Here is a 23552-nt window from a genome sequence, read left to right as displayed (position 1 = left end):
ATATGACATCAATTTGAACACTTTGGTTGGCGCTAATATTTGGCGAGAGTTGATCTCTTGACGTCATGGCGTATATTTAATATAAACACATTCGGCACAAAATATCTGCTGTTTCCTACTACCAGATCAGGTCTATTTTTATGCAATTGAACGCGTTTAATATTCACTGAAATATTACTACGCTACCATATAAAAGGAATTTCCTAGGAAAAGCAGCTTTCTAGTTAAGAATTGTTTGCTGGAGTATAGATCATAAATTGGAGTATCCAGGTTTCCCTCTGTTGGTCCAAGAAACGCTTTTTTAACGCGTTATTTGATGATCTCAAACACGAAGAAAAGTTACTCATTGAAGCAAGCGTTAACGAAAGGAACATTTTGTTGCGGTTTCTCTACAATAGGTTATCTTTTGAAAAGTACTCAATTTCTTGCTATTGGAATTGTTTGATATGTAAAACACGTCTCCCATAAAATTATGCTTCGTTTACTTTCAAACCAAGAATTTTATCAAGTTTTGCAGTCCGTTAGAAGTGGTTCTGCAGAGTTTATGCATATCTTTGATCTTCGGCTTAGATCAAATTATATCCGAGGTCATATCAAAGATGCAATAAATGTTTCTTTGCCAACTGCCTTACTACGTCGTCCTTCCTTTGATATTGGTAAAGCATTGGCGTGCATCAGTAACTCAATAAAAGTCGCAGACTTCAAAGACTTGACGTGTTTATTCATATATGATGCTGCAATGGCCGGCTTGAATCGTATCTATGATTTTGTCCGAAAATTTCGCAGTGGAGGCTATACGAACGATATATATGTCCTGGCTTCAGGATTTGAAGAATTTGCAAAGTCGTGTCCTGAGATAATTGATTATAATTACCCATCACAATTCGTGGATCATTGTATGTATGATGCTGTTATCCCCTCTCGAAGTAATACCGTAGAGTTTCTCGACCCACCTCCTGCCTCAACAACGGTTTCTCCTGACTATAGCTTTCCACTCCGAGTCCCTATTCATATTCCTTCCCCCTTGATCTCTCCTTCTGTTGCATCAAGTACATTTAGTGAACGTCCAAGTCAATCGGAGTATCCGGGCTTTGAAAAATTTGGTAGCCCTGTTAGTCTTTCTCCTCAATCTCCTCACCCTCAAAAGTCCTATACATCCCAACTACTTTCTTCAATAAACACCGTGAATTCTGCTCAAAATGAATTCCCATTTATGCCGATGTCTCCTCCGGTGTCTCGTTTATGTTCTGATCCCATCTCTCCTATTGAAAATAAACTAAATCCCTTATCTCCCTCCATCTCTCACAAATCACCTGCGTCTAGGCCTGCTTTACGCTCGCTGTTTTCATTTCCTTCAAGTCCCAGGAAGAGGCCACCCTTGTTACGGTCATGGAGCTCTTCTTCTTCTTTTAGCTCTTTAGGCTCAGAACAGCAATCTCCTGTTCATAATCAGCTTCCCAGAAAGAATTCTACTAATGCTAACTTAGAAAGAATCATAAATTCCGCAAAGATCCAGCCTAAAGGTCTATCTGAAAACAATCCAAGAACGGGCAAAAAACTCCTACAGAAGAGGCCCGGTGGTCTAAGAAGAATGAATAAGCCATCTTTTGGAAAAGATTTTGATGGAATCTTTTCTAAGTCTGATAATAAGCAAACCACTTCACCGAATCCTTGGGGATCTTTTAAACAAGTCACTCCTCCTCCGGCTGAGATGATGGCTGATTTGCAAACTGCCTCAATATTTTGCAAATTTAAGCGTTTGGAAGAACTCGAGCAAAGAAGACGTATTCTAGTCAATGATGCAGGATCGGATTGGTCTTGTTTAGCGTCCAGTAGAAACTTCTCCGTAGCTCGCAAGAATCGTTACACAGATATTGTACCCTACGACAAAACCCGTGTTCGTTTGGTTATTGACGACGAAAGATCCGATTATATTAATGCTTCGCATATATCTTCCGGATTTGGGCATTATATAGCCTGTCAAGCCCCGCAGCCCGATACCCTAGTAGATTTTTGGGAAATGATTTGGCATTATACAGGTTCCGACGGAGTTGTTGTTATGCTAACAGATTTATATGAGGCGGGAAATGAAAAATGCGCTTTTTACTGGCCTGACTCCAAGCAATCACCTATGCAGATTACTTCAACATCAAGTGTGGAGTTATTAGAGAAAACAACACTTGATGATTTTCATATTGAGTATCGCGTTTTTTGTCTTCGAAATCAGTCTCAAGCTAAAATAATCCGACATTTTAGGTTCCGTACTTGGACTGACGGAGGGTGCCCTGCGACCAAAAAGCAGGTAGTAGCTTCTATAAGGCATATCAATGAAGTTCCGAATTCTGGACCAGTCTTTGTGCATTGCTCTGCTGGCGTTGGACGAACCGGGACTTATATTGCACTTGATCAGCTAGTTAGGATGCCGCCAAGTGCCTTAACTAGGGCGGCGAGTTTGGAGGATTCACAAGATGTACTGTTTCAGTTGGTTGATACTTTACGACGTCAGCGTATGAAAATGGTTCAAACTTTTAGTCAATTTCGATTTTTATATTCCATGGCGGAGTACTTGGCAAGCCTTCCACTCGAAGATGAAAAGAGTCATAAGGTGATACCTGTTTAATGACTATTTGCATTACCGTTGTATACTATTTTATTTTTATTATGCACTTTCACTTCTGTTAACGAGCAATACGATTAATTTTTTTTCTAATTACGCTCGTTTTATGAAAACTAATGACGGCCATGCATTCTTTCGGTTGTTAATAAAAAGTTTATGAATTTTATTATGATTGTCATTACGGTTATAATTGTGATTATTGTCATCATCATCATCATGTTATTACGACGAAAAGCATATCTTGTAAATAGAAAATTTTATCGATTATTGAGAATAAAAAAGTAATATAGAAAGATAATTTTTTGAATTAATTGAAAATGAAAAACTTCATGATATTTTCTGTTACATCGGTTGAAACTTTGAATAAGATCAATTTACCTGTTGCTACTGCCAGAAGCTTGGGATCCTCCGGAGGTTCCAACAAAAAGTAAGAATAGAATTGGAATAAGATAGAGACCAAAACGCTGAAGAAACGTCTTTTCCTCGGGTAATGCTTCTGTATCTCCCGTGTCATCGTTCCCCTCTGAGGACTTGTCTTTCGTCCGTGAATCTTTGGGCAAAGTATGTTTGTTTCTTGAACCGGCTGTAGAAGCAGGATTTTGAGGCTTTCGTTTAGGGAAAGATAGAAGAGGTTCAGGAGATTCGGGATAAATCAAAACGATGTCTGGTTTGGTTTCTTCATTTGAACCCTTGCTTACGGGTTTGAAACTATGGACTACTTGAATAATATCGTCCAGCGATTCTAGATCTGCATTTTTTGAAGTGTGTAAAAAGAAACAATCCTTATAAGCATGATGTGACTCCAATAAGTCTCCCAGTTTATAGAAACTGGTGCCTGCAGACCAATGGCCAGAGATTTTATTTCGGTAACCGCATCGCAAAACGGAAGATCCTTCAAAGTCTTGCAAATCAAACTCCTGTTTGTTTGATTCAAATGTTAGTTCAGGAATAGCAATCGCTCCATGGTCAAAAAACTTTGTACCTCTGTCATTCGTAATGGAACAGGAAATAGGAATTTTCTGGGAAGCTAAAGCAATTTGTATAAACGTTAGAAAGAAAATAATTCTATATATATATTTCATAGAACCACACTGCCAAGATGACATTTTTTTGTCATGAATCGACGAGTAAATCGTTATGTAGAAGAAGCTCAACTTGATGGAAAAGGTGTATAGAATAGCTGGTTCATAAAAGTCGTACTATTAGAAAGAAAGAATGTAAAGCTTTTGTTATAAAAAAGAAATATAGGAGAGACAGAAGTAAAAGCAAAAAAGCGAAGAAAAAACCTGGCTTTTCATTGCGAAAACAAAGGACGAATTTAAAATGGAAACGACATGCAGGTATAGAATTTTTGTCTCTTTTCTTTCTTCTTATGATGTCTCTGTCCATCAATTGTCATTTTTCATCTTGCAATGTGTGTTTGTGATCCTTCCAAGGGTATTTCGCCTTATACTTTCTACAGATTTTATTAGAAGCTAGCAGTGAGTGATGTACTCGTAAGATTTTTTAGAAACAATAGATACTAAAAAGAAGAATGCTTGTGGAAATGACCGGACGATTTTTTCTGCAAAAGAAATTTTTCTATTTAAAGATGCGAAAATCCTTCACGAGCTAGTAGCCAATCCACTAAAAGAGCTTTCTTATTCCAATAAAAACTCATTCTTCTAATTTTTTACTTACGTTTCTAAATTTCTCCGTTTTGTAAGACTTGTTTTATTTGTTTACATCGTGTTAGCCCACCTCCTTAATATCATAAAATTGGAAAAGGCGAGTGGATGGAGAAAACGAAGGAGCGAAGGAAAAAAAAGAAAAGAAAAGCAAAAGACTCATTTAATTTTTCCTTTTACTTGAAAGAAATAAGGAAATACATTCACATATCCTTCAAGTGGTTACTTCTTGCCATACAAGTGACAAATACTTTCTGATGCGATTAAGAGAAGGCAGTCTTCACCAGTACAACACTTTTTTAGGGGCAACCTTTGGGAAGCAGTTGGAAGCATTGCGACGAAAAGGTAAACATAAACATTGAGTAAAACAAGAATGAGCGTCCCTCCTATACAATTTGTTCCTGGAGTGCATACTGTTGAAGAAATTGAATCTCAGCTTGCCAATCTTCATGTATCCAAAAAGACTTATGCATCGAAGCCGCATTCTTCGTATAAGGAATTGACAAAGTTTTGTTGGGAGGTTTACCACGAGATCAAGATTACAGAGGAGGAAATCATCCAAAAGCGCGAAGCTATGAGAGAGCTAAGCGAATATTTACGCAGAATAAGCACAGGTATGTAATGTTGCATGGACGAGACAGAAAGAAATTCAAGTAGATAAATGCTAACTTTAGTAGATGCCGTATTAGCTTCGTTTGGAAGTCTAGAGTCTGGATTTGCTTTAAAGAATTCAGATATGGATTTGTGCGTGCTTACAGAATCTGTGGAGGAAAGTGAGCCACTTGCTCCTCTATTTTATGAAGAACTTATAAAAGAAGGTAAAGAAATTTCCATTCTTTAGAGCCTTGAGCAAATGATGCAGAGGAGTCTCTAGAGAATGAAGTTTGGCATGAAAGCAATATACTAAATAAGGCTGTAAAGGATTTGAAGGAAAGTTTTTACAAAAAGCTAGAATTCCCATTATAAAATTGACTGGTGACGAGAAGGAACGATTTGGTTCTGGGTTTCAGTGCGATATAGGTTTCAATAATCGTTTGGCAATTCATAATACAAAACTGCTTTCTTCCTATTCGCGGCTGGATAGTAGATTTCGTCCCTTAATGCTGTTAGTGAAATATTGGGCCAAACAAAAACGGATCAACTCTCCGTATTTTGGAACTCTTTCTAGGTATGTTAGGAGAATCATTGATTTAATATTTTTTAATTATTTCCTTCTCAAATATACTAATCTAGCAGTTATGGTTATGCTTTGATGCTACTTTACTATTTACTTCACGTTGTAAAACCACCGGTTTTTCCTAATTTGCAGCAACCACATTTAAAACGGGAGAAAATTGTGGAAGGTATGGAATATGAGTATTTTCTGTCTGTACTGACCGGTTAGGTTTTGATGTTGGGTTTGATGAACATATCGAGCGATATCCTCCATCTAGTAATATCAGCAGTTTAGGAAGCTTGTTGCATGGATTTTTCCGATATTATGCTTACAAGTTTGAACCAAGAGAACGAGTGATTACGTTCAGTAGACAAGACGGGGTTCTAACTAAACAAGAAAAGGGCTGGACATCGGCGGTAAGAAAACCTTCTTGTGAGAAGTAGTCAACATTCGTTTTCTAACATACCTAGACCGAGCATACTGGATCAGCAGATCAAATTATCAAAGATCGATATATATTAGCCATAGAAGATCCTTTTGAGACTACTCATAATGTAAGCAATGATGCTTATTTGTATTTATTCTTTTTAACTAACATTTGCATAGGTGGGAAGAACGGTCAGCAGCTCCGGTTTATACCGTATACGAGGTGAGTTTATGTCTGCGGCAAGACTGATGAATTCGCGCGTCTCAGGTTCTCACAAAGAATTGTTTGAGCAAGCTCCTTTACCACCTCGACGATCAAAAAAAGTTGTTGACGATACCGATGCGCCTGGAAAAGAAGATGAAAATAATGAGAATTAAAAAGTAAAAGAAATTTGACAAGCTTAATGAATGTGTTAGGGAATCTGGGTACTCAACAAAAGCATGATTGTCTGTTTCGTTCTTTCAATTTATGCATTACTGTCGTTGCAACTTTACAACTACAATGATGGTCCTAATATAATGCTTCTCATTGCAGGAGAACGGAACCTTGACTGGAAAAAAAAATGAAAAGGATACAAGGATATAATGTTATTTAAAGATATGAACATACAGAAATTATTGTACATTACTCAAAATACAAAAGGTTAGGATAATTTGCTTAATAGAACAAAAATATGGGGTTCAAAAATCTTTCCTTTTATAATACAGCGCTTTCTTATAATTTCAATGTTTACTAGCTTGAACAACTTTAAGCGCTTAAACAAACAAAGCAATAACAGACTTGAAAACCAAATAACACTAATCGTTATATTACGTTATTTTACTTAGTGATAATAAGTATTTTACTAAACAGATTACTGAAGCTTCCAACGTAACGCTCATACTCACTATGTTTGTTCTAGGCATAGCTTCGCTATAATTAATGGCCTTCTACTAGGCAGAATCACTTCAAATACTACCATACATACAGCTGGGTGATACCCTTCTGTTTCGTTGGTACTGGTTTATAACGGTTTATTATATTTATTGAAAGACATATTGAAGAGTTTCTTCGTTCATACATATTGTTATCCAAGATAAAATGAGGATCACTAAAAGTCCTCCGAAAAACCAATATTCCCAACCTCCGCCTTGGGTGCTTGAATTTATAAAAGAAATTCAAAATGAAGAGACATGTCCAATCGAAAAAGTTGCTTCTTTATGTTCCGATTTTCGCAAAAGAGAATGGGCTTACCCTCGTGGCGATTTATACTCGTGGATCCCTGTCTTAAATCGGTTCGATGCAATTTTGGAGAAAATAGTTGAAGACTATGAATTAAAAAATAAAGTTCAAGCTCGTCCATTTGATTCCTTGATATTCACAGTTTTGCTTGAAGTATTAAAGTTTTCGACTTATTTACTCAAACATTGCGCGAATCGCTCTATATATAATTCGACGACATATTTGGAACAGTTGTTGAATAGTTCCGACTTGGAGATCTTAGATGCTACATTAGCTTTGTTATTGCATATTGTTCAGAAGGCAACAATTTCCAGAAGAGGAAAACAACTTTTTTCTCTTTCACAGGATCGTTTGTTCCGCTTTCTTTCATTCCTTCCTCAAGAAGCTACGAAGTGCGGACTTGCCCAAAATTATGAATCGGTATTATTTCTCAATGATATCCCTGCGTCTTGGTGCGGATTGGAGTTTTCATATTATAAAAGTTCTCCTTCTGCGGCTTCAGATGCGTCTAAAGCAGCTTCGCCTGCTTCCCTTCCTTCAGAAGGTTTGCGAGTTTTGAAGCTTTCTCCCGAAGAAATGTCTGCAAAGTCAGCAAACGAACTGCTTCTTCAATTATCTAACGAAAATCAAATTCCTGAGCAGTATGCTCCCGATTTACTCGTATCTCTTTTGCTTCATAAAAATTTGCCGGACTTAAATAAGCGGCGGTTGATGGTTCGTATTGGACTATTGGCGCTTTCCAACTTGGTTTATGCTCATTCACAAGCTGTGCAATCACGCTTCATGTTAGCAGACCCTGAAATCACAACACATTTAGCTACTCTTGTTTCCGTGGATACAAAACTTCCACAGGAATTCAAGGCCGTGGTTTTTGAGTGCTTTAAAGCTTTCTTTTTCCGTAAAAACATGGTACCCTCTGTTTTAGCCTCTCTTAATGTTTCAGTTAGTTACGGTTTAATGATGAATCTGGTCCGCGATTTTTCGAATAATCTTTCTGATGAAAAGTTTGACTACAGTCGCGACTATGTTGATAGTTTCTATGATTTTCTTCAGTTTATGACTACTTCACCTTTAGGTGGTAATATGGCTTGTTCTGCTGGTTTAACATCCCTCTTGGGTCATCATTTATCCCTGAAAAGTCCTCGTGCACTATATGTAGTGTCCAGATCAGTTGCCATGCTCGATCATCTTATTGATGGCTATTCTATGGCTTTTCCTGATTTTTCAGAATCCAAGGGTTTAGATCTTTTAGTAGATCGTTTGCAATTCGAATTGGAGGCCGGTTTGGATGATGTGAAATCGGGCAGAGGAAATACAGAAATATTTTTGAATATGGATTACGCTATACCATATGATCGTTACTTTTTACTTAAAAATTTATTGAAGTTTATTTTACATTTGATCCAAACTGGTGGGTCTGTTGTAGAACTTCGCAATCTTATTGATTCCTCTCTTATTTCTTCGCTTGCTTTTCTTCTTGATCACCATGAGGTGTTTGGGTCAAATTTGTTTGCATCGGCTACAAATATAATGTCTACCTTTATTCATAACGAACCTACATGTTATGGAATTATTCACGAGAAAAAACTTTCACATGCCTTCCTGGACGCTGTGAATCGACAGATTCTGAATTCATCTGATGCAATCACTTCAATTCCCTTAGCTTTTGGTGCAATCTGTTTGAATTCACAAGGCTTCAATCTATTTTTAGAAAAGAATCCTGTTTCTCACTTCTTTAGTGTATTCTTATCTTACAACCACTGCAAATCTCTAACATCTAGTGATAATGCAGCAATCTTAGGAACCTACATAGATGAGTTGATGCGTCATCAGCCGTCTTTGAAAGATGGTATCGTTACAATGATTTTTGAAATTGTGGATAAGGTTTCAGATCTTCTTCGTACCTTCAATCCTTTAGACTTCATTGGTGCAACTGATTTTCCTTATTTGGTCTATTTCGAGACGTTTTCTAGCTTCCTAGAAAATATCATTTCTAACGAAGGTCATGCAAGGAACCTCATGTCTAAAGGTCTTATTCCTCATATTCTTAAACTCATGCAGATTCCTGTGTTGGCTTATGGGTTCGTCGATTCTTCTGCATTTAATACATTTTTTGTCCTGTTGCATCATATCATTGATTTTGATGCAGCGGAAGTTTTCCGTCCTCTATTGGATTGCATTATTTTCAATTGCGAAAATAGTAACGTTGAACAATCTTTAAATTCAATAAATGTAATAGTCAATGGTCAGCTCAATGGACAACTTGTTGATTTACAGAGTTCTGAAAGTTTCTTTCAATTTACTATAATTGGTAACTTGATTTCGATGTTTTCTGAGCTGTTTTCATCATATGCCGCTTTAAAAAAAGCTGGCAACCTTCCGTTAGTCCAGCTTTTTATAAGTCCTTCTCGCTATGCCGGCGTCTTTGATATTTTGTGTAATATAAAAAACATTTCTACGAGTGTAGATGTTTTCCTCTGTTCCCAAGCATCTAGTGACTATGCCCTTTGCTGTGGTTCATTAGCGTCAATTACTGCTGATAAGAAGGAAAAAGAAAGCCTAGAAAATAAGAAGCGGGATTTAAAGGAAGATCCTTCCTTCAACAAGTTCAAAAATATTCGCACAAATTTCACTCAAACGACGTACAGCATTTCCAAGTTTTTCACGTCTTTAACTCGGGCTCTGGGCAATTCAAGTATCCAAGATATCAATGAGTTTAAGGGCATATACAAGCTTGGTAGTAATATTGCTCTTGTCGTTGATGAATTAGTTGGTATGGCTTGCAATCAAATCCTAACCCGTGAAGGACTGCCTGATGAGCTCACCTTACATATTGCTTTGATGTCTATACTCGATGCATCAGCAATAATTCGAGAGGATGACTCTAAAGTTACGCTTACTCTTTTGATTAGTCGAATTTTTGCTGGCTCTCAGACACTCCAATTGCTGCTGCAGCTTTGTGAGCGAGTAACTACCTACTTTGCACTTGTAAATGAGGATATAACTTCTCGAAAGAATCGCATTTTACTAGCATTGTCTTCGACTCTCTTAAACTTGGTGCTTACATTAACAAGTGCCGATTTTATGTCCGAAACGGAGAAGCCTTTGAACTTCTCTTTGAAAATTCAGTTAGATAATAATGAGCTTAACGATTGTGGATCTAAGCTCATGCATTTACTCCAAGCTCATGCCTTCCTATCAATGGTTAAAATATGGCAATCCGCTGCCGATTACAGGTTGCCGTATATTACGAAGGCGCTAGTAACCAACGTATTGTCCAATTGTTTTCAATTTGAGGAAGGTATTAAGTCACTTTCAGAAAATGCACAAAGTAACTCTGCCGAATCTCATAGCCAGTCCAATCAAGAAAAGGGCTTACAGGAAGGTCCCAAGCTCAGTGACACTGTTAATGACGAAACGCTTCTTAACTTGTTGATCCGGGAAGCACCTTCTAATATGGTTGTAGAATTCAATAACTTCAAATCTAATCTTGTTAAAACTTGTGTCTCGTTGTCTTCTTATGAAGGTGATGTTAATCAAAGTCTTTGCGACTTACTATACTCAGGCGATGAAGTTCAGATGAATTCTAACCTCCAACTTGATACTACAATGGCTTTGGTAAAAGAAATCAAATTTCTTGCTTCGTTGGATAAAGCCGACTCTCGTAATTCCCAGTTTGGGCCTGCCGTTGGTTTGCTTTCTCTGTTCGTGAGCCATGATTTTACCCAAAACAAAGCGAAGAATTACATACTCGAAGAACTGGATTTCTTCTTGAATGCCTTAGAGTCTATGCCTCAATATTTTATTAAGGATATTAATGCTACCTGGGTTGTTTCAATTCTGTTTTTATTGGAAGTTTTGTTAACGAATTCGAAGAAGCCGGATGAGTTCGAATTCAATTCCACCGACTGCTCACTGAAGCTTATTGATGGTTCAATTTCTATAAACTATGTTTCCCAACAGAAGATATTGGTTTGTTTGATAAAGTTAATGAAGCAATATAGTTCAAATCTTGGCGTGGTGACATCGGCGATGAGACTAACTGTATTAATAACTGCTAGCTATGACATGGTGCACGTATTTGTTGATTCCAACGGTTTGGAAGCTTTATTTAGCGCTATGAAGGCCTGTGCTGCCGTTTGCAACGAAGCATTACACATTCCTTTTATCAGCATATTAAGAAGACTATTAGAGTCTGAAAGGGTTATTGAACTTATCATGTTCGATGACTTACGCAATATATTTAAGCTTCAAGGAAGAGCTCGTAAAACAGAGCTTCTTAATTTTATAAGGACAAATTCTGAGATGGTTTTGCGTTCCCCTGATTGTTTCACGAAGATGATTAAGGAAACTTGTCAGCTGGCCCATTTCGCTCCAAATGCTGATCATCATTACTTGGATTTGAAGGAAAATCTTCCGGAGTCATACGGTAAGGACCAGATAAATTCTGATGCTTCTTTAATGCTACAAACCAGCTCTAAGGTGGTTTCTGCTCTCTTGGATGAAATTATGGAGACAGTTGACTTCCGAAGGAGAATGCAAAAGAATGCAAGTGCTGAATTTAAACCCGAATCTGATCCTATGTACATGCACAATGTATTCCTTTTACAATGCCTAACTGAGTTATTGTCTGGCTACGATTCTTGTAAAAAATGTTTTATGGAGTATCAGCCGAAACGAAAATCGTCGTTTTTCTCACTATCTCGCAAATACAACTCTTACCTTGTTGGCTTTTTCCTAGAGAAGCTTCTGCCTTTTGGCAGCATACGATTGTCAGAGGATAATGAAATTCGTAAAGCTTTTTCTGTTTCTAACTGGGCCATTTCCATTTTGGTTTTCTTGTGTGCATACTCGAATGATCAACAAACTGATGTCGTTGACGAAATTCGCCGAGAAGTTTTATCGTGTGTCTTGAAGTTTTACAGATCTAGTTCTGTTAATTCTGAAAGTCTAGAGTCTTATTACTGTAAATTATTGGTCGTTGCTGAACTTTGCTATAGGTTAGGTGACGCTCAAACTGTTTCACAAAAAGCGCCAAACCACTTATTACGAAAGTCTCAGGACATCAATATAAAAGCGATGATCGATCTTGGCTTCATTCCGGCTCTAACAAGTGCTACCTCCGAGATTGATATGAATTATCCTGTTTCCAGAAAAGTGATTCGCCATATTTTGAGGCCTCTACAATTACTGACTAAGGAAGCTATATTCTTAAGTCAAACAAACCCAGAGAGTTTGTCTGGCAATATGCAGGAGGCTGACACTGATGAGTCAGTAAGTGATGAGTCTGAAGAATCTGAGGGTGATGAACCACCAGATCTTTATCGGAATTCAGTGCTTGGTATCTTCCAAGGTGACATTGCAAATGAAAACAATGATAATTATGAAGGTAGTGAGGATGACGACGTATATGAGGAAATGGACTTTGAAGATGAACAGTCAGGAAGTCCAGGAAGTGTTGTTAGTGAAGATGAGAACGACGATACTATGTACAGTGATAACAACGACATGAATATTGAATTTATGCTCGACGGGGACCAAGACGGATCTGAACAAGAGGATACTAGTTCATATGATGATGATGAATCTAGTCATGGGGATATCATTTCTATTGATGAAGAAGACATTGATAATAGCGGTGAACCCTACGAATGGGAAGACGAAGGAAATGACACGTCAGAGTATGAACATGATGAGGAATTTAACGACCAGGATGAAGAAAATGGCTCTACTACTTTCGAAGCCATGGAAAACGCTTTTACAGAAGCTTCTGAAGACGAAAATGACGACGAAGCCATTGATCATGTAAGCCCAGTGGAAATCGACTTCCTTGATAATGAGGAGGGTAGTTCCTCTGAGCAAGATGAAGATTTTCATTGGGAGTGGAATGCTGATGTCCCTTCTGGAGCAGAAATTATCAGTCGCCATGGTGCTCTGCTGAGAGATTTATTCCCTTTGCCCGGCTTGTCGCGTCGAGTTATGATAATTAATTCGGGCGATAATGCTCGTTCAAGGTCATTTTTGAATAATAGATCGTCAGAAGATATACTCAAGCATCCACTACTTCTGAAAAATTATTTATCAAATCATGAAAAAGTAGCTGAATTATGTGAAAATTTATCTGATTTGGATAGCCATGTATCTTCCGGAGCGGCATCCCAAAGACTTCTTTTCTATCTCTCTATGAATACATCTTCAAGTGATTCATCCTCACTTGGTTGGACTGCTTTAAAGAATCAGATCCATAATGATCCTTTACGTGCAACTTCTGATTTTACACCTCTTTTTACTATGCAAAGATGGAGCGGCATTGTTTCTATGTTCTTTGGTCACGCTGCTGGTTCTACTGCTTTACGTGTCACGGGATCTGTTTTATTTGGTCTTATCCCTCCAGCTTTGGAAAACCACAACCGTGAAAAGGAAGAATCTGAAAGGCAAAGTCAACCCCAGAATGATGAGAGATCAGCGGAAACCGTTCCTCCTGTAGAGCAAAACGTAAATGATCAGAATCAGGAATCAAACGAAATGGAGGGTGTTACGACTGAACAGGCGGGTCCTGCCGAGGAGACAACTAATGTTGATGAAGGACAAACTATTAATATTCGAGGAAGAGATGTTAATGTATCCTCGTTGGGGATTGATCCTACGTTCTTACTCGCTTTACCAGAGGATATGCGAGAGGAAATCGTTTTTCAACATATACAAGAGAGACATATAGAATCAATAAGTGATTCTTCTCGTCGCTTGGATCCTTCCTTTTTAGAAGTGTTACCTTCTGATATTCGTGATGAACTTCTCTTTCAAGAAGCCGTCCAAATGCGCTTGTTCGATAATGCTCGAAACAACGAAGGTGCTGATAACGAATTAGAAATGGAAGGATTGGATGAAGCTGACGAAGCTGATGATGAGCAGAAAGAACGATCGGTCAAGCCAATTAAAAAGGTTCCTGTCCCGCCTTTATTGGATCGCTCTGGTATTTTGTCAATGATAAGGCTTCTTTATATCCCACAGCATAATGGCAAGAATCCATTTTATGACTTAGTGGTCAATGTATCTGAAAATAAACAACAACGAGCGGAGGTTTTGGGACTGTTATTATATGTTCTTCAGGAAGCTTCTGCTAGTACTCGTTCTACGGAGAAATGTTACAAGGACTTGACCGTCAGATCTTTGAACGTTCCTCAGCAAAAGGAATTTAAAAAGTATCACGGTTTGCTTGATTCTTTATGTAAAGTACCTGTGATTAACGGAATTTCATCTCGCTCTTTAATTTTGCAGCAAAGCATCGATTTGCTTTCTCACCTCTCAACTTGGGCTGATCATTTTCCTTCATTTTTCCTGAGTATGCAAGACTTCACTGGGTTACCGTACAAGAAGTCAGGATCAAAGAAGTCGAAAGAGACTAATGTTTATAAGCTAGCTCCCATCAATGTTCTTCTGGGTTTGTTAGGTCGTGAAGAAATATTCGGCAATACACTCGTTATGAATACATTTTCAGAGTTGTTATCAACACTTACCAGACCTTTGTTGTCATTTTATAAACACCAGAAGCCTGAAGCGGATGTTAAAGTATCTGCTGGAACGAGGGATGATTCAGAAAATACTGATGTGAGTGCTCCGAAGGCTGAAGGATCATCGGCGCCTGGTGAGAAGAAAGGTAAAAAATCGCTTAATCCTCCTCAAATTACAGATGAAAATCTAAGATTGGCTGCTTCGCTAATTACCACTGATTCTTGTTCAAGTCGCACTTTTCAAAATGCCTTGTCTGTAATGTTTCATTTGTGTTCAGCTCCACATGCGAAGAACATTATTGGTAAAGAGCTATTAAGACATGCTCAAGAATATGGAAATGCAATTATAGGAGATTTGTCAGGACTTTGCGGAGAGATCAAGCGTGGTAGAAATGAAAACGAACTTCAAAATGCTTTGGCTCCTTTCTGTCCGGCAAGCTCTAACCAGGCTAAGTTGTTGCGTTGCTTGAAAGCTTTAGATTACATCTTTGAGCGTCGTCCTAAGAGGGAAGAACAGAGCCCGCAGAATATTGTTCAGCTACTCGAATTTTATGATAATTTACAATTCGTGGCGTTGTGGGATGTATTAAGCGATTGCTTGGTTTCTATGAGGGAGCAATCGAGTATCACGCATGTTTCCACAGTTTTGCTTCCACTAATTGAATCTTTAATGGTTATTTGTCGCCCCGTTTATCTTGACTTGCCTGAGGAAGTTTGCAAGCAAATTTCACCTATGCTAGAACGTTTGAAGACATTATTCATCACGTTTACTGAAGAACATCGCAAAATTATAAACATGATGGTTTTCACGACTCCATCGCTTATGAGTGGGTCATTTTCTCTACTAGTCAAGAATCCGAAGGTGCTTGAATTTGAGAATAAGAGAAATTACTTTAGCCGTCAACTTCATGCTGAAGCTGCAAAGGAGCAGTATCCTCCCTTGAATATCAATGTTAGACGTGATCAAGTATTTTTGGATTCCTACCGTGCGTTGCATTTCAAGGACGCCGATGAAGTTAAATACAGCAAACTTAATATCCATTTCAGGGAAGAAGAAGGTGTAGATGCTGGCGGCGTAACTCGTGAATGGTTACAGGTATTGGCTAGACAGATGTTTAACCCCGATTATGCTTTGTTTTTACCAGTTGCGGGAGACGCCACCACATTCCATCCTAACAGGGACTCTTCCGTTAATCCAGATCATTTATCGTTTTTCAAGTTTACTGGCAGAATTATCGGAAAATCCGTCTACGATGGTAGACTATTGGATTGTCACTTCAGTCGTGCTGTTTATAAACATATGCTTCATCGATCAGTCTCGGTTAAGGATATTGAATCACTTGATCCTGACTATTGCAAGTCCTTGGTGTGGATGTTGAATAATGATATTACTGATATTATTACTGAAGAATTTGCTGTTGAAAAAGACGTTTTTGGTGAAAAAACGATTGTTGATCTAATTCCCAATGGAAGAAACATTCCAGTTACGGAGCTCAACAAGCATGATTACGTTAATAGGATGGTTGACTATAAGTTGGTTGAGAGTGTGAAAGATCAATTACAGAGTCTTTTAGAAGGATTCTCTGATATCATTCCTCCCAACTTGATCCAAATTTTCAACGAGCAAGAGTTAGAATTATTAATTTCAGGTCTTCCCGAAATTGATATTGATGACTGGCGTAACAATACTGAATATCACGGTTATAACGTTTCATCCCCTCAAATTCAATGGTTCTGGCGAGCTGTTCGATCCTTTGACGAAGAGGAGCGAGCTAAGCTTCTTCAATTTGCAACAGGTACCTCGAAAGTTCCTTTGAATGGATTCAAAGAATTGGAAGGCATGTCTGGCTTCCAGAGATTTAATATCCATAAAAGTTACGGGTCCTTGAATCGTTTACCTCAATCTCATACATGTTTTAACCAGCTCGATTTACCCGAGTATGAAACCTATGAGCAGCTGAGGACTATGTTGCTCACAGCCATTAATGAAGGCTCTGAAGGTTTTGGATTTGCTTAAGATGCTTATTTTATTTATGTTATATTGTTATTGTTTATTGATTCGTTTTCTAGATTCTGCTCTATGATAAGAAAAAGAAAAAAAGGGCCTTAAAAGCTACTACTTAACATGATGGATGTTACAAATACATTAGAAAATTCATGAGTCATAAAAAGTGAAATTATATAGAACTAAATGTTTTATACTGAATATTTACAATATTTTTGAGTATAATACAGCATTGTGAATCTGTAAATGAAATGGGTGAGGAATGGTGTTGTTGCCCTGTATACATATTTTATTTACCAATAGACCTCAAGCTACAATATAAATTAAATGTTTATAGACGGTATGCAATTATTATAAATTTTATGTATCTGTAGTACTATATATCCAGTATAATCCCCCAATATAAATACACTTTTTTTCTGAACAAGCAGAATGAATCGGCAAGGATGCCAAAAACGAAGCCAAATTAGAGTAAATCATAATCATCCAGCTATTTTAAGGTTAGTAAATTAGTTCAAGAACAAAAATAATGGTACATACCTTATCATTATACTTGGCAACGGTTCGTTTAATCTTGGAGGTATCGGTCCATGTAACAAAGTCTTCTAAATTTCTTGTAACAAGATAGGCAGGATCAGTAATAACATGAGGACCGACACGAACGTGACCTTGCTCGACGAGCTTTGTAGCAGCAGAGATTGTTTGTGACATTCTCAGTTTGCACATAATAACAGGTAAGCGACGACGACATATAGCAGAAACGTTGGCTCGATTCTCGATATCAGACATCTTTGATTTTGAAGGTAGAATCCCCATGTCAAAGAGCTTCTCCAGAAGTAGATTTTCGTACTTTAAGCGAAAAGGATCCGTAGGACTTAGCAAGGAAATACGATGAGCCAATTGGCGAAATTTACCACAAACAATGTTATATTTTTGATATTCCTCTCGTTTGGGAATATGATAGCGGCGCATGACCATCAAATCACGATGATTATTATCATCTTGCTTATAGTTGAGAAAGTCAACTTTCTTCAGCAGTTTCTGCTCATCTAAAAAGGAATTAGTATTTAAATATGTAAATATTTCTACATACGATGTTTAAGAATTCTCATTTTTCCTCAGTTTGAGATTGAATAAAATTTGTGTGAGTTGGTTCTCAGTAGGATGTAGGCGCACTTGCCATATAGGCGACAATTGTCATCGTGCCTTGATCCTAAATTTTCACAGGTAAAGGACGTGAACTAAAGCGAATTTTCTCTTTAATGAAAGAAACAATATTCAGTTCTTGAATGGGCAAACTGTCGTTTCCAACATGCGATTTTTGTAAAACAGCTAAAGGCTTCTGCAAAGTCTCAACAACACCTTCCATGCATTGATTTCCTACGTAAATAGCAGCCTTTTTTTTATTGTTTTCCTAAAGGGTCAGTAAATAGCCTGATAGAGTCAGAGTATGGGTGTATACCTGAATAATTTCAAGAGTTCCTATATCGAATGTTTCTGAGACTTTTTCGACTGTAGCTTGCAATTCAATTAAATAAATTTGATCGCCAATTTTACGAGTAATTTGAACCATAGACATTCTGCCGGTTGTAGTTTACTTTGACAACTCGTCTAGGTTAACCAGTGTGCGTAAGGTGAAACACGCCTTGAAGATGTACGAAAGAGAGCACCAAAAATCGAGTGCTTGGGGTAGAGCCAAAAATGAGATGTGAAAAGAAAACAAAACTTAATTATGTGGATGGACACGCAAAACCAGTTTGCCATTTCCCGAGTACTGTAAAGTAAACTTGGTGTTTGGAGGATGCTTTTGAACACACTTTTTTAGCCAGTCAAGTTCTTGCTCTAAAACTACCAAAAGGCGGTTTGCAGTCCAGTCTTGTGGTTTTGCGTATGGACGAAGAAGATTTGGAATTTGGCGAGTGGGTAGCTCTTTAATTTCCGTAAGGATTCCATCGTCATTTCGAAACCCGATGACAATTCTTCCAATTCCCAAAAGGTAGCTTTGAGCCCAAAACTTGAGAAGCTTCCTACGCATTCCAACATGGTCAAGCGGTTGCTTTTTCGAAGTCTTTAATTCGCAATAGTGGGGCGAGGGGTTTTCGAGTGTTGGAGACGGATCAGAAGAATCATGCGTCTCCTCCAGTTTCCTTCGTTTGGGATCCGGAAGGGATTCTTCTCTTGGGCTAAGTGCTTCAGACTGCTCCACATGACTATCTACTTTTCCATCCAAATCGGAATCTGGCGTTACACCTGGCTTTGCGTCCCAGACGCAATCGACTTCCCCCGCAAGAATTAATCGAGTACGTCCTATATGGTATTTTACAATGGAACAGTACTGTTCATCTGGGATCACAGGCTGGTTGTCTCTGCCCTCGATGACGGATCGAGAACACGCATCCCATATAGTGGGTAATGTAGAAATGACCTCGAATTTATAGCCCCAATAGCACATTCTGTCTTGATTTTCATAAGGTTTTTCCGAGGATTCTCCTTCTTCCATGAAAATTGTACCACTATCAGGTTCCATCCGCAGCTTCAATTCCCACTGGCTTTTTGGGTACAACGGTGCACACATGATTTTGGTGATGAGACCCCTCCAGGTAAACAGCTCTGCTTTTGCATTAATATGTTTCTTTTCCAAAATATCTTTGGCTGTGGAAATGGGATATGCGCCTGCTTTCGGCGGATGGTATTTGTCAGGATACCCACTATTTAGATCGCTGTAAGGCAATGGAGGATAATAATACTTGAGTTGGCGTTCGTCTAGATGAAAGGTGTGATCTTCCGAAAGGCTATAGCTAGCAATCTCATGGGGCTCTGACACAGACGGCGTGCTGGAAGGACGTACCTGGTAAAAAGCAAATTCGTAATGCATTGAAACGAACGTAGAGAGAAATAATTGACTCAAAAGCTTAGAAAAGAAACAAAATGCTTTCTAATGGCAGATTTAGCAAAACCATATAATTATGGAACGAGAAACAAGAAAAGCCGCTTTCCAGAAAGAAAAATAAAAAAAAACAAAAATTATCTATAAAGAGAGAAAGTATCAAAAAAATCTAACAAAAGATGGAATCCTAACGAGGTTCTTTTTTCTGTTTTTTTTGGTGTTTGTTTATGTCAAGGTGGAAGAAGAGCCGAATACGGATGTGGTTAGCTTTCCTTATTGTGTTTAAGCAAACTGGAATGGTTTGGTAAGTTACTATAACGACTACACGTTTTATTGCGTTGTAATTAATATAGAAACAATGCGTTTGCTTGCTTTATTCTTGCTTTCAACACCACGAGCTGTTTGCATAAATTACGATAATGAGTTTAAATTTGCCGCGTTGATAAACAATGATAGAAAACAAAACGAAAGAAGAGTGAAGGATCATTTCTTGATCAGGGAGGAGAAGATTCACGTTATGTTACTCGAAAGAAGCAGTCGATGAAAAGAAAATTTTGCTACAAGAGCCCAATTGGAACCATATCTCATTCAAGGGAGGAAGCCGAAAAACAAGAGACCAACTTTTTTCTTTTTCTTTTTTCTATTTCTATTTCTTTCTTGTTTCTGTTTGTTTTTCTTGCCTTTTTCTTTTTTTCTTCCTGTTGTTTTCACCTCTACTGATGGTTCGATGCCTGCCAAGTCATTTTTTATCTCTGGTCGATACTTCCACGCCGTGCAACGCTGATATAGACTGAAGCAAAGATTGGAAATCGTCCATGATGGGATTGTAATCAGCTGAGTAATTCCGCCTGAAAACGATATAAATACCGGTGCATGTAGCACATTTAGATGCGTGCCTTACACACTTTTCGTTAGAGGTAAAAAGATTGACAATAATCAAATTCTCTTTTTCTAAAAGTCTCTTTGGAATTCTTTGTCTTGTTCGTTTCTAGATTCCTTTTTTTTTTGTCTGGTATTCTTTTTTCATTCTTACGAATTCAATTTAGACTCTTTTCTTTGAATTTAAATTCGATTCTTTTTTGCTTTCTTTAACTTTTGTACTTGTTTTCATTTCTTTCCTTTTTGTCCAATATGACTGCTACTTATGTTACTAAAGATGGCTCTGCCTATTTTCCTAATGAGCCCAAAGGCCCCTCTGTGAAAACAAGCACTGTTCCTGGTCCCAAGGGCAAGGCTACCCTTGAAGAAATCAGCCAGGTTCATGATGTGGGTGCTGTCAAGTTCCCTGTTGACTATGAGAAATCAATTGGTAATTACGTGGTGGACGCTGATGAAAATGTCCTTTTGGATGTTTATTCTCAAATTGCTACTATTCCCGTTGGTTACAACAATCCAACTCTTCTTGAAGCAGCCAAATCCGACGAGGCTGCTACTGCTATGATGAATCGTCCTGCTCTCGGAAATTATCCTCCTAAAAACTGGGCTCGTATGGTACAAGAAGGTGCTATCGACTTTGCGCCTAAGGGTCAAAAGTATGTTTACTACCAAATGAGCGGCAGCGATGCCAATGAAGTTGCTTACAAGCTAGCCATGCTATATCGCTTCAACAATTTGCCCAGAGCTAATGGTACCTACACCGACGAAGAAAATGCTAGTTGCATGAACAATTCTGCTCCTGGAAGTCCCGAGACTGCTGTCCTTTCTTTCCGCCATTCTTTCCATGGTCGTCTTTTTGGCTCTCTTTCGACTACTCGCTCCAAACCTATCCATAAGCTCGGTATGCCTGCGTTCAACTGGCCTCAAGCTGACTTTCCTGCATTGAAATACCCTCTCGAAAAACATACAGCTGAAAACGAGGCTGAAGAAAATCGTTGCATCAGACAAGTCGAGCAAATTCTAAGCTCTCATCATTGCCCTATCGCCGCTTGTATCGTTGAGCCTATTCAATCCGAAGGTGGTGACAACCATGCTTCGAATGAATTCTTCCATAAGCTTCAAGCCACTTTAAACAAGCACAATGTTCTCTTCATCGTTGACGAGGTTCAAACTGGTATGGGCGCTACTGGTGCTATGTGGGCTCATGAGCATTGGAACTTGCCTACTCCTCCCGATATGGTTACGTTTTCTAAAAAATTCCAAGCAGCCGGTGTTTATTACCATGACGAGAAACTTCGCCCCCATGCTTATCAACACTTCAATACCTGGATGGGGGATCCTCTTCGTGCTATCCAGGCCAAATACATTGTCAAAGAAATCCGTGACAAGGATCTGCTTAATAATGTCAAAGTTGTAGGTGACTTTTTATACACTTCTCTTGAAAAGTTGGCTGAAAAACACCCAGGAAAAATAAACAACCTCCGTGGTAAAGGCAAAGGCACATTTATCGCATGGGACTGTGAATCACCTGCTGCCCGTGATACATTTGTTGCTCGTATGAAGATGAATGGTATTAACGTAGGAGGATGTGGTGTTGCAGCGATCCGTCTTCGTCCTATGCTTGTTTTCCAACAACATCATGCTGAAATTCTTCTAAACAAGATTAATGAATTAATTTAAGGCGTCATCTTTATCCTTTTTTCATGGTAAATCATACATAATGGAACGATGATTGTTATTTGAATTATCTACTACCATCAGTCCCAAAAAATACACGCATACGAAATGGTTTCTATTGTTCTCTCTTTTTCTTTTCTTATATAGCATTATCTGTTCATAGTCACTATCCATCATTATTGTTGAATGAATTATTTAATATTTCATGCTTGCTCGAATCCATCTTAAACATGTCGTTCAGAGTCAGACAATCAAATAAAATAGTAAAACCGTTAACAATCATTACGAAAATGGCAAGTAAGTGATGATATTGTCTTCATATTGCAGAGTATGAAAAGCGCTAGCCATTACTTGGCTTTATTGAAGCATACAAGGAATAAAATCCGAATTAAGGCAGGTGAAAAAATCGCTTCATAAAGCACCAAATTAAAAAAACGATTTAAAAAACAAGCATCATTTCTTAGAAGGGAAAAAAAATCCGAATGTTCTGCGTAGCCATTGACCAAAATTAAATCCTTTCTCTTGAATCTTTAAGAAGCCCAAGAAATGACGGACAAAAACCCACATCCCGCCGCTTATAAAAGGAAAAAGAATATGATCACGAACAGTAATCCAACATACAAGAGGAATTGAGCCATTTGCTTGTTCAATTGACTTTAAGTAAGAGTTTTGAAAGCGAAGATCCGGGATAGTAGGTACATCATATTCCAAGGCTTCGCTTTCATAAGTTCCAGAAGAGCTTGGTGATATGAATGCTTTCCCTTTATGAGCCTCAACAGCTGCGAGAGCAGGTTCAGTTCGAGCTTCAGACTCATCAGACTCCCATATACTTTCATCCTCTTCATCATCGTCTTCCTCTTTACTTTCCAATTCTTCCTCCTGTTCCTCCTCTTCGTCACTTTCAGCTTTAGAGCCAGGAAATGACTTGATAATCTCTTCAGAGTCGTCCGTCTCCAACGGTGCTTGATTCGATTCGAGGGTCTCAGGAATTCCCTCTCCTATCTCAAACTCCCTTTGTTTTGTGTTTATCATAATTGTTGAGGAGCTCAGAGATTCTATCCTTAATGGAGAAGAAGTACGGTTCGAGTCCACAGGAGTAGATTTCGAAAATGAGCTATGCAAGGCATCTTGACTAGAATTTAAACTAACAAGCTCATAATCTTCGTCCCAAGTTCCACCTCCAAAAGGCTTATGTGATGGCCCGCCGGATGCTTCAAACTTTTTCTTTTCCAAAGGCATGAAATGCAATGAGTTGGCGATATGGTGCTATATAACTTAAGAAAGTTGGCAAAGCACAGCTAGGTGCTTCAACAAACGAATTTCCTGCTCAATTCTTACTTTGGACTTTATCCTCCTTTCAGAATGGCAGTTTGTTAATGGTAAAATACGTCTGTGGTGCTACTGAAGTCTACTGTCATATTCTATATATTAAGCATAGAACTCCGAACTTCTTTGTTTATTTTCGAAAATGTAGTTATCTTTCGAGTTGTTTTTTTTTTTTCTTTAAT

At 38.2% G+C, this 23552-nt stretch overlaps 9 protein-coding genes across 9 annotated transcripts; 4 read left to right on the top strand and 5 right to left on the bottom strand.

Moving 5' to 3' along the window:
• The first annotated feature begins 118 nt into the window (after positions 1 to 118).
• SPOG_00968 (tyrosine phosphatase Pyp2) lies at positions 119 to 3002 on the top strand. The gene has a single exon (XM_013169239.1). It carries the CDS (start codon positions 473 to 475, stop codon positions 2618 to 2620), a length of 2148 nt encoding a protein of 715 aa, XP_013024693.1. The 5' UTR covers positions 119 to 472; the 3' UTR covers positions 2621 to 3002.
• SPOG_00967 (peroxisomal membrane protein Pex22) lies at positions 2992 to 3723 on the bottom strand (the record flags this gene model as incomplete). The annotated part of the gene is made up of 2 exons (XM_013169238.1): positions 2992 to 3644; positions 3705 to 3723. The coding sequence occupies 2 exons, from the start codon at positions 3721 to 3723 to the stop codon at positions 2992 to 2994; spliced, it is 672 nt and encodes a 223-aa protein (XP_013024692.1).
• An 846-nt stretch (positions 3724 to 4569) lies between these two features.
• On the top strand, positions 4570 to 6577 carry SPOG_00966 (poly(A) polymerase Cid1). The gene is made up of 7 exons (XM_013169237.1): positions 4570 to 4898; positions 4962 to 5102; positions 5206 to 5452; positions 5521 to 5627; positions 5669 to 5856; positions 5911 to 5994; positions 6047 to 6577. Exons 1-7 carry the CDS (start codon positions 4658 to 4660, stop codon positions 6242 to 6244), a joined length of 1206 nt encoding a protein of 401 aa, XP_013024691.1. The 5' UTR covers positions 4570 to 4657; the 3' UTR covers positions 6245 to 6577.
• Positions 6578 to 6947: 370 nt separating this feature from the next.
• On the top strand, positions 6948 to 16947 carry SPOG_00965 (HECT-type ubiquitin ligase E3 Ptr1; the record flags this gene model as incomplete). The annotated part of the gene is made up of 1 exon (XM_013169236.1): positions 6948 to 16947. The coding sequence occupies one exon, from the start codon at positions 6948 to 6950 to the stop codon at positions 16614 to 16616; it is 9669 nt and encodes a 3222-aa protein (XP_013024690.1). The 3' UTR covers positions 16617 to 16947.
• Positions 16948 to 17070: 123 nt separating this feature from the next.
• On the bottom strand, positions 17071 to 17716 carry SPOG_00964 (U3 snoRNP-associated protein Imp3; the record flags this gene model as incomplete). Its single annotated transcript, XM_013169235.1, has 3 exons — positions 17071 to 17094; positions 17145 to 17653; positions 17698 to 17716. 3 exons carry the CDS (start codon positions 17714 to 17716, stop codon positions 17071 to 17073), a joined length of 552 nt encoding a protein of 183 aa, XP_013024689.1.
• Positions 17717 to 17817: 101 nt separating this feature from the next.
• SPOG_00963 (DNA replication factor C complex subunit Ctf8) lies at positions 17818 to 18183 on the bottom strand (the record flags this gene model as incomplete). The annotated part of the gene is made up of 2 exons (XM_013169234.1): positions 17818 to 18018; positions 18067 to 18183. The coding sequence occupies 2 exons, from the start codon at positions 18181 to 18183 to the stop codon at positions 17818 to 17820; spliced, it is 318 nt and encodes a 105-aa protein (XP_013024688.1).
• Positions 18184 to 18330: 147 nt separating this feature from the next.
• SPOG_00962 (Dhp1p-interacting protein Din1) lies at positions 18331 to 19479 on the bottom strand (the record flags this gene model as incomplete). The annotated part of the gene is made up of 1 exon (XM_013169233.1): positions 18331 to 19479. One exon carries the CDS (start codon positions 19477 to 19479, stop codon positions 18331 to 18333), a length of 1149 nt encoding a protein of 382 aa, XP_013024687.1.
• A 409-nt stretch (positions 19480 to 19888) lies between these two features.
• Positions 19889 to 22266, top strand: SPOG_00961 (4-aminobutyrate aminotransferase). The gene has a single exon (XM_013169232.1). The coding sequence runs from the start codon at positions 20623 to 20625 to the stop codon at positions 22045 to 22047; it is 1425 nt and encodes a 474-aa protein (XP_013024686.1). The 5' UTR covers positions 19889 to 20622; the 3' UTR covers positions 22048 to 22266.
• SPOG_00960 (DUF1770 family protein) lies at positions 22133 to 23541 on the bottom strand. The gene has a single exon (XM_013169231.1). The coding sequence runs from the start codon at positions 23281 to 23283 to the stop codon at positions 22498 to 22500; it is 786 nt and encodes a 261-aa protein (XP_013024685.1). The 5' UTR covers positions 23284 to 23541; the 3' UTR covers positions 22133 to 22497.
• Between the last annotated feature and the right edge of the window lie 11 nt (positions 23542 to 23552).

This window comes from Schizosaccharomyces cryophilus (genome assembly GCF_000004155.1).
Source record: "Schizosaccharomyces cryophilus OY26 unplaced genomic scaffold supercont4.6, whole genome shotgun sequence".
Taxonomy (NCBI): Eukaryota; Fungi; Ascomycota; class Schizosaccharomycetes; order Schizosaccharomycetales; family Schizosaccharomycetaceae; genus Schizosaccharomyces; species Schizosaccharomyces cryophilus.
The sequence above is the reverse complement of the archived record's forward strand: the minus strand, read 5'-3'. Positions and strand labels throughout refer to the sequence as shown.

Bases quoted from the DNA above. Each gene is read 5' to 3' on its own strand.
- SPOG_00968 (XM_013169239.1), top strand. From the start codon at position 473: ATGCTTCGTTTACTTTCAAACCAAGAATTTTATCAAGTTTTGCAGTCC.
- SPOG_00966 (XM_013169237.1), top strand. From the start codon at position 4,658: ATGAGCGTCCCTCCTATACAATTTGTTCCTGGAGTGCATACTGTTGAA. The intron at 5,628-5,668 runs GTATGGAATATG...CTGACCGGTTAG, and splicing joins ACGGGAGAAAATTGTGGAAG to GTTTTGATGTTGGGTTTGAT. The intron at 5,857-5,910 runs GTAAGAAAACCT...TAACATACCTAG, and splicing joins AAAAGGGCTGGACATCGGCG to ACCGAGCATACTGGATCAGC.
- SPOG_00961 (XM_013169232.1), top strand. From the start codon at position 20,623: ATGACTGCTACTTATGTTACTAAAGATGGCTCTGCCTATTTTCCTAAT.
- SPOG_00960 (XM_013169231.1), bottom strand. From the start codon at position 23,283: ATGCCTTTGGAAAAGAAAAAGTTTGAAGCATCCGGCGGGCCATCACAT.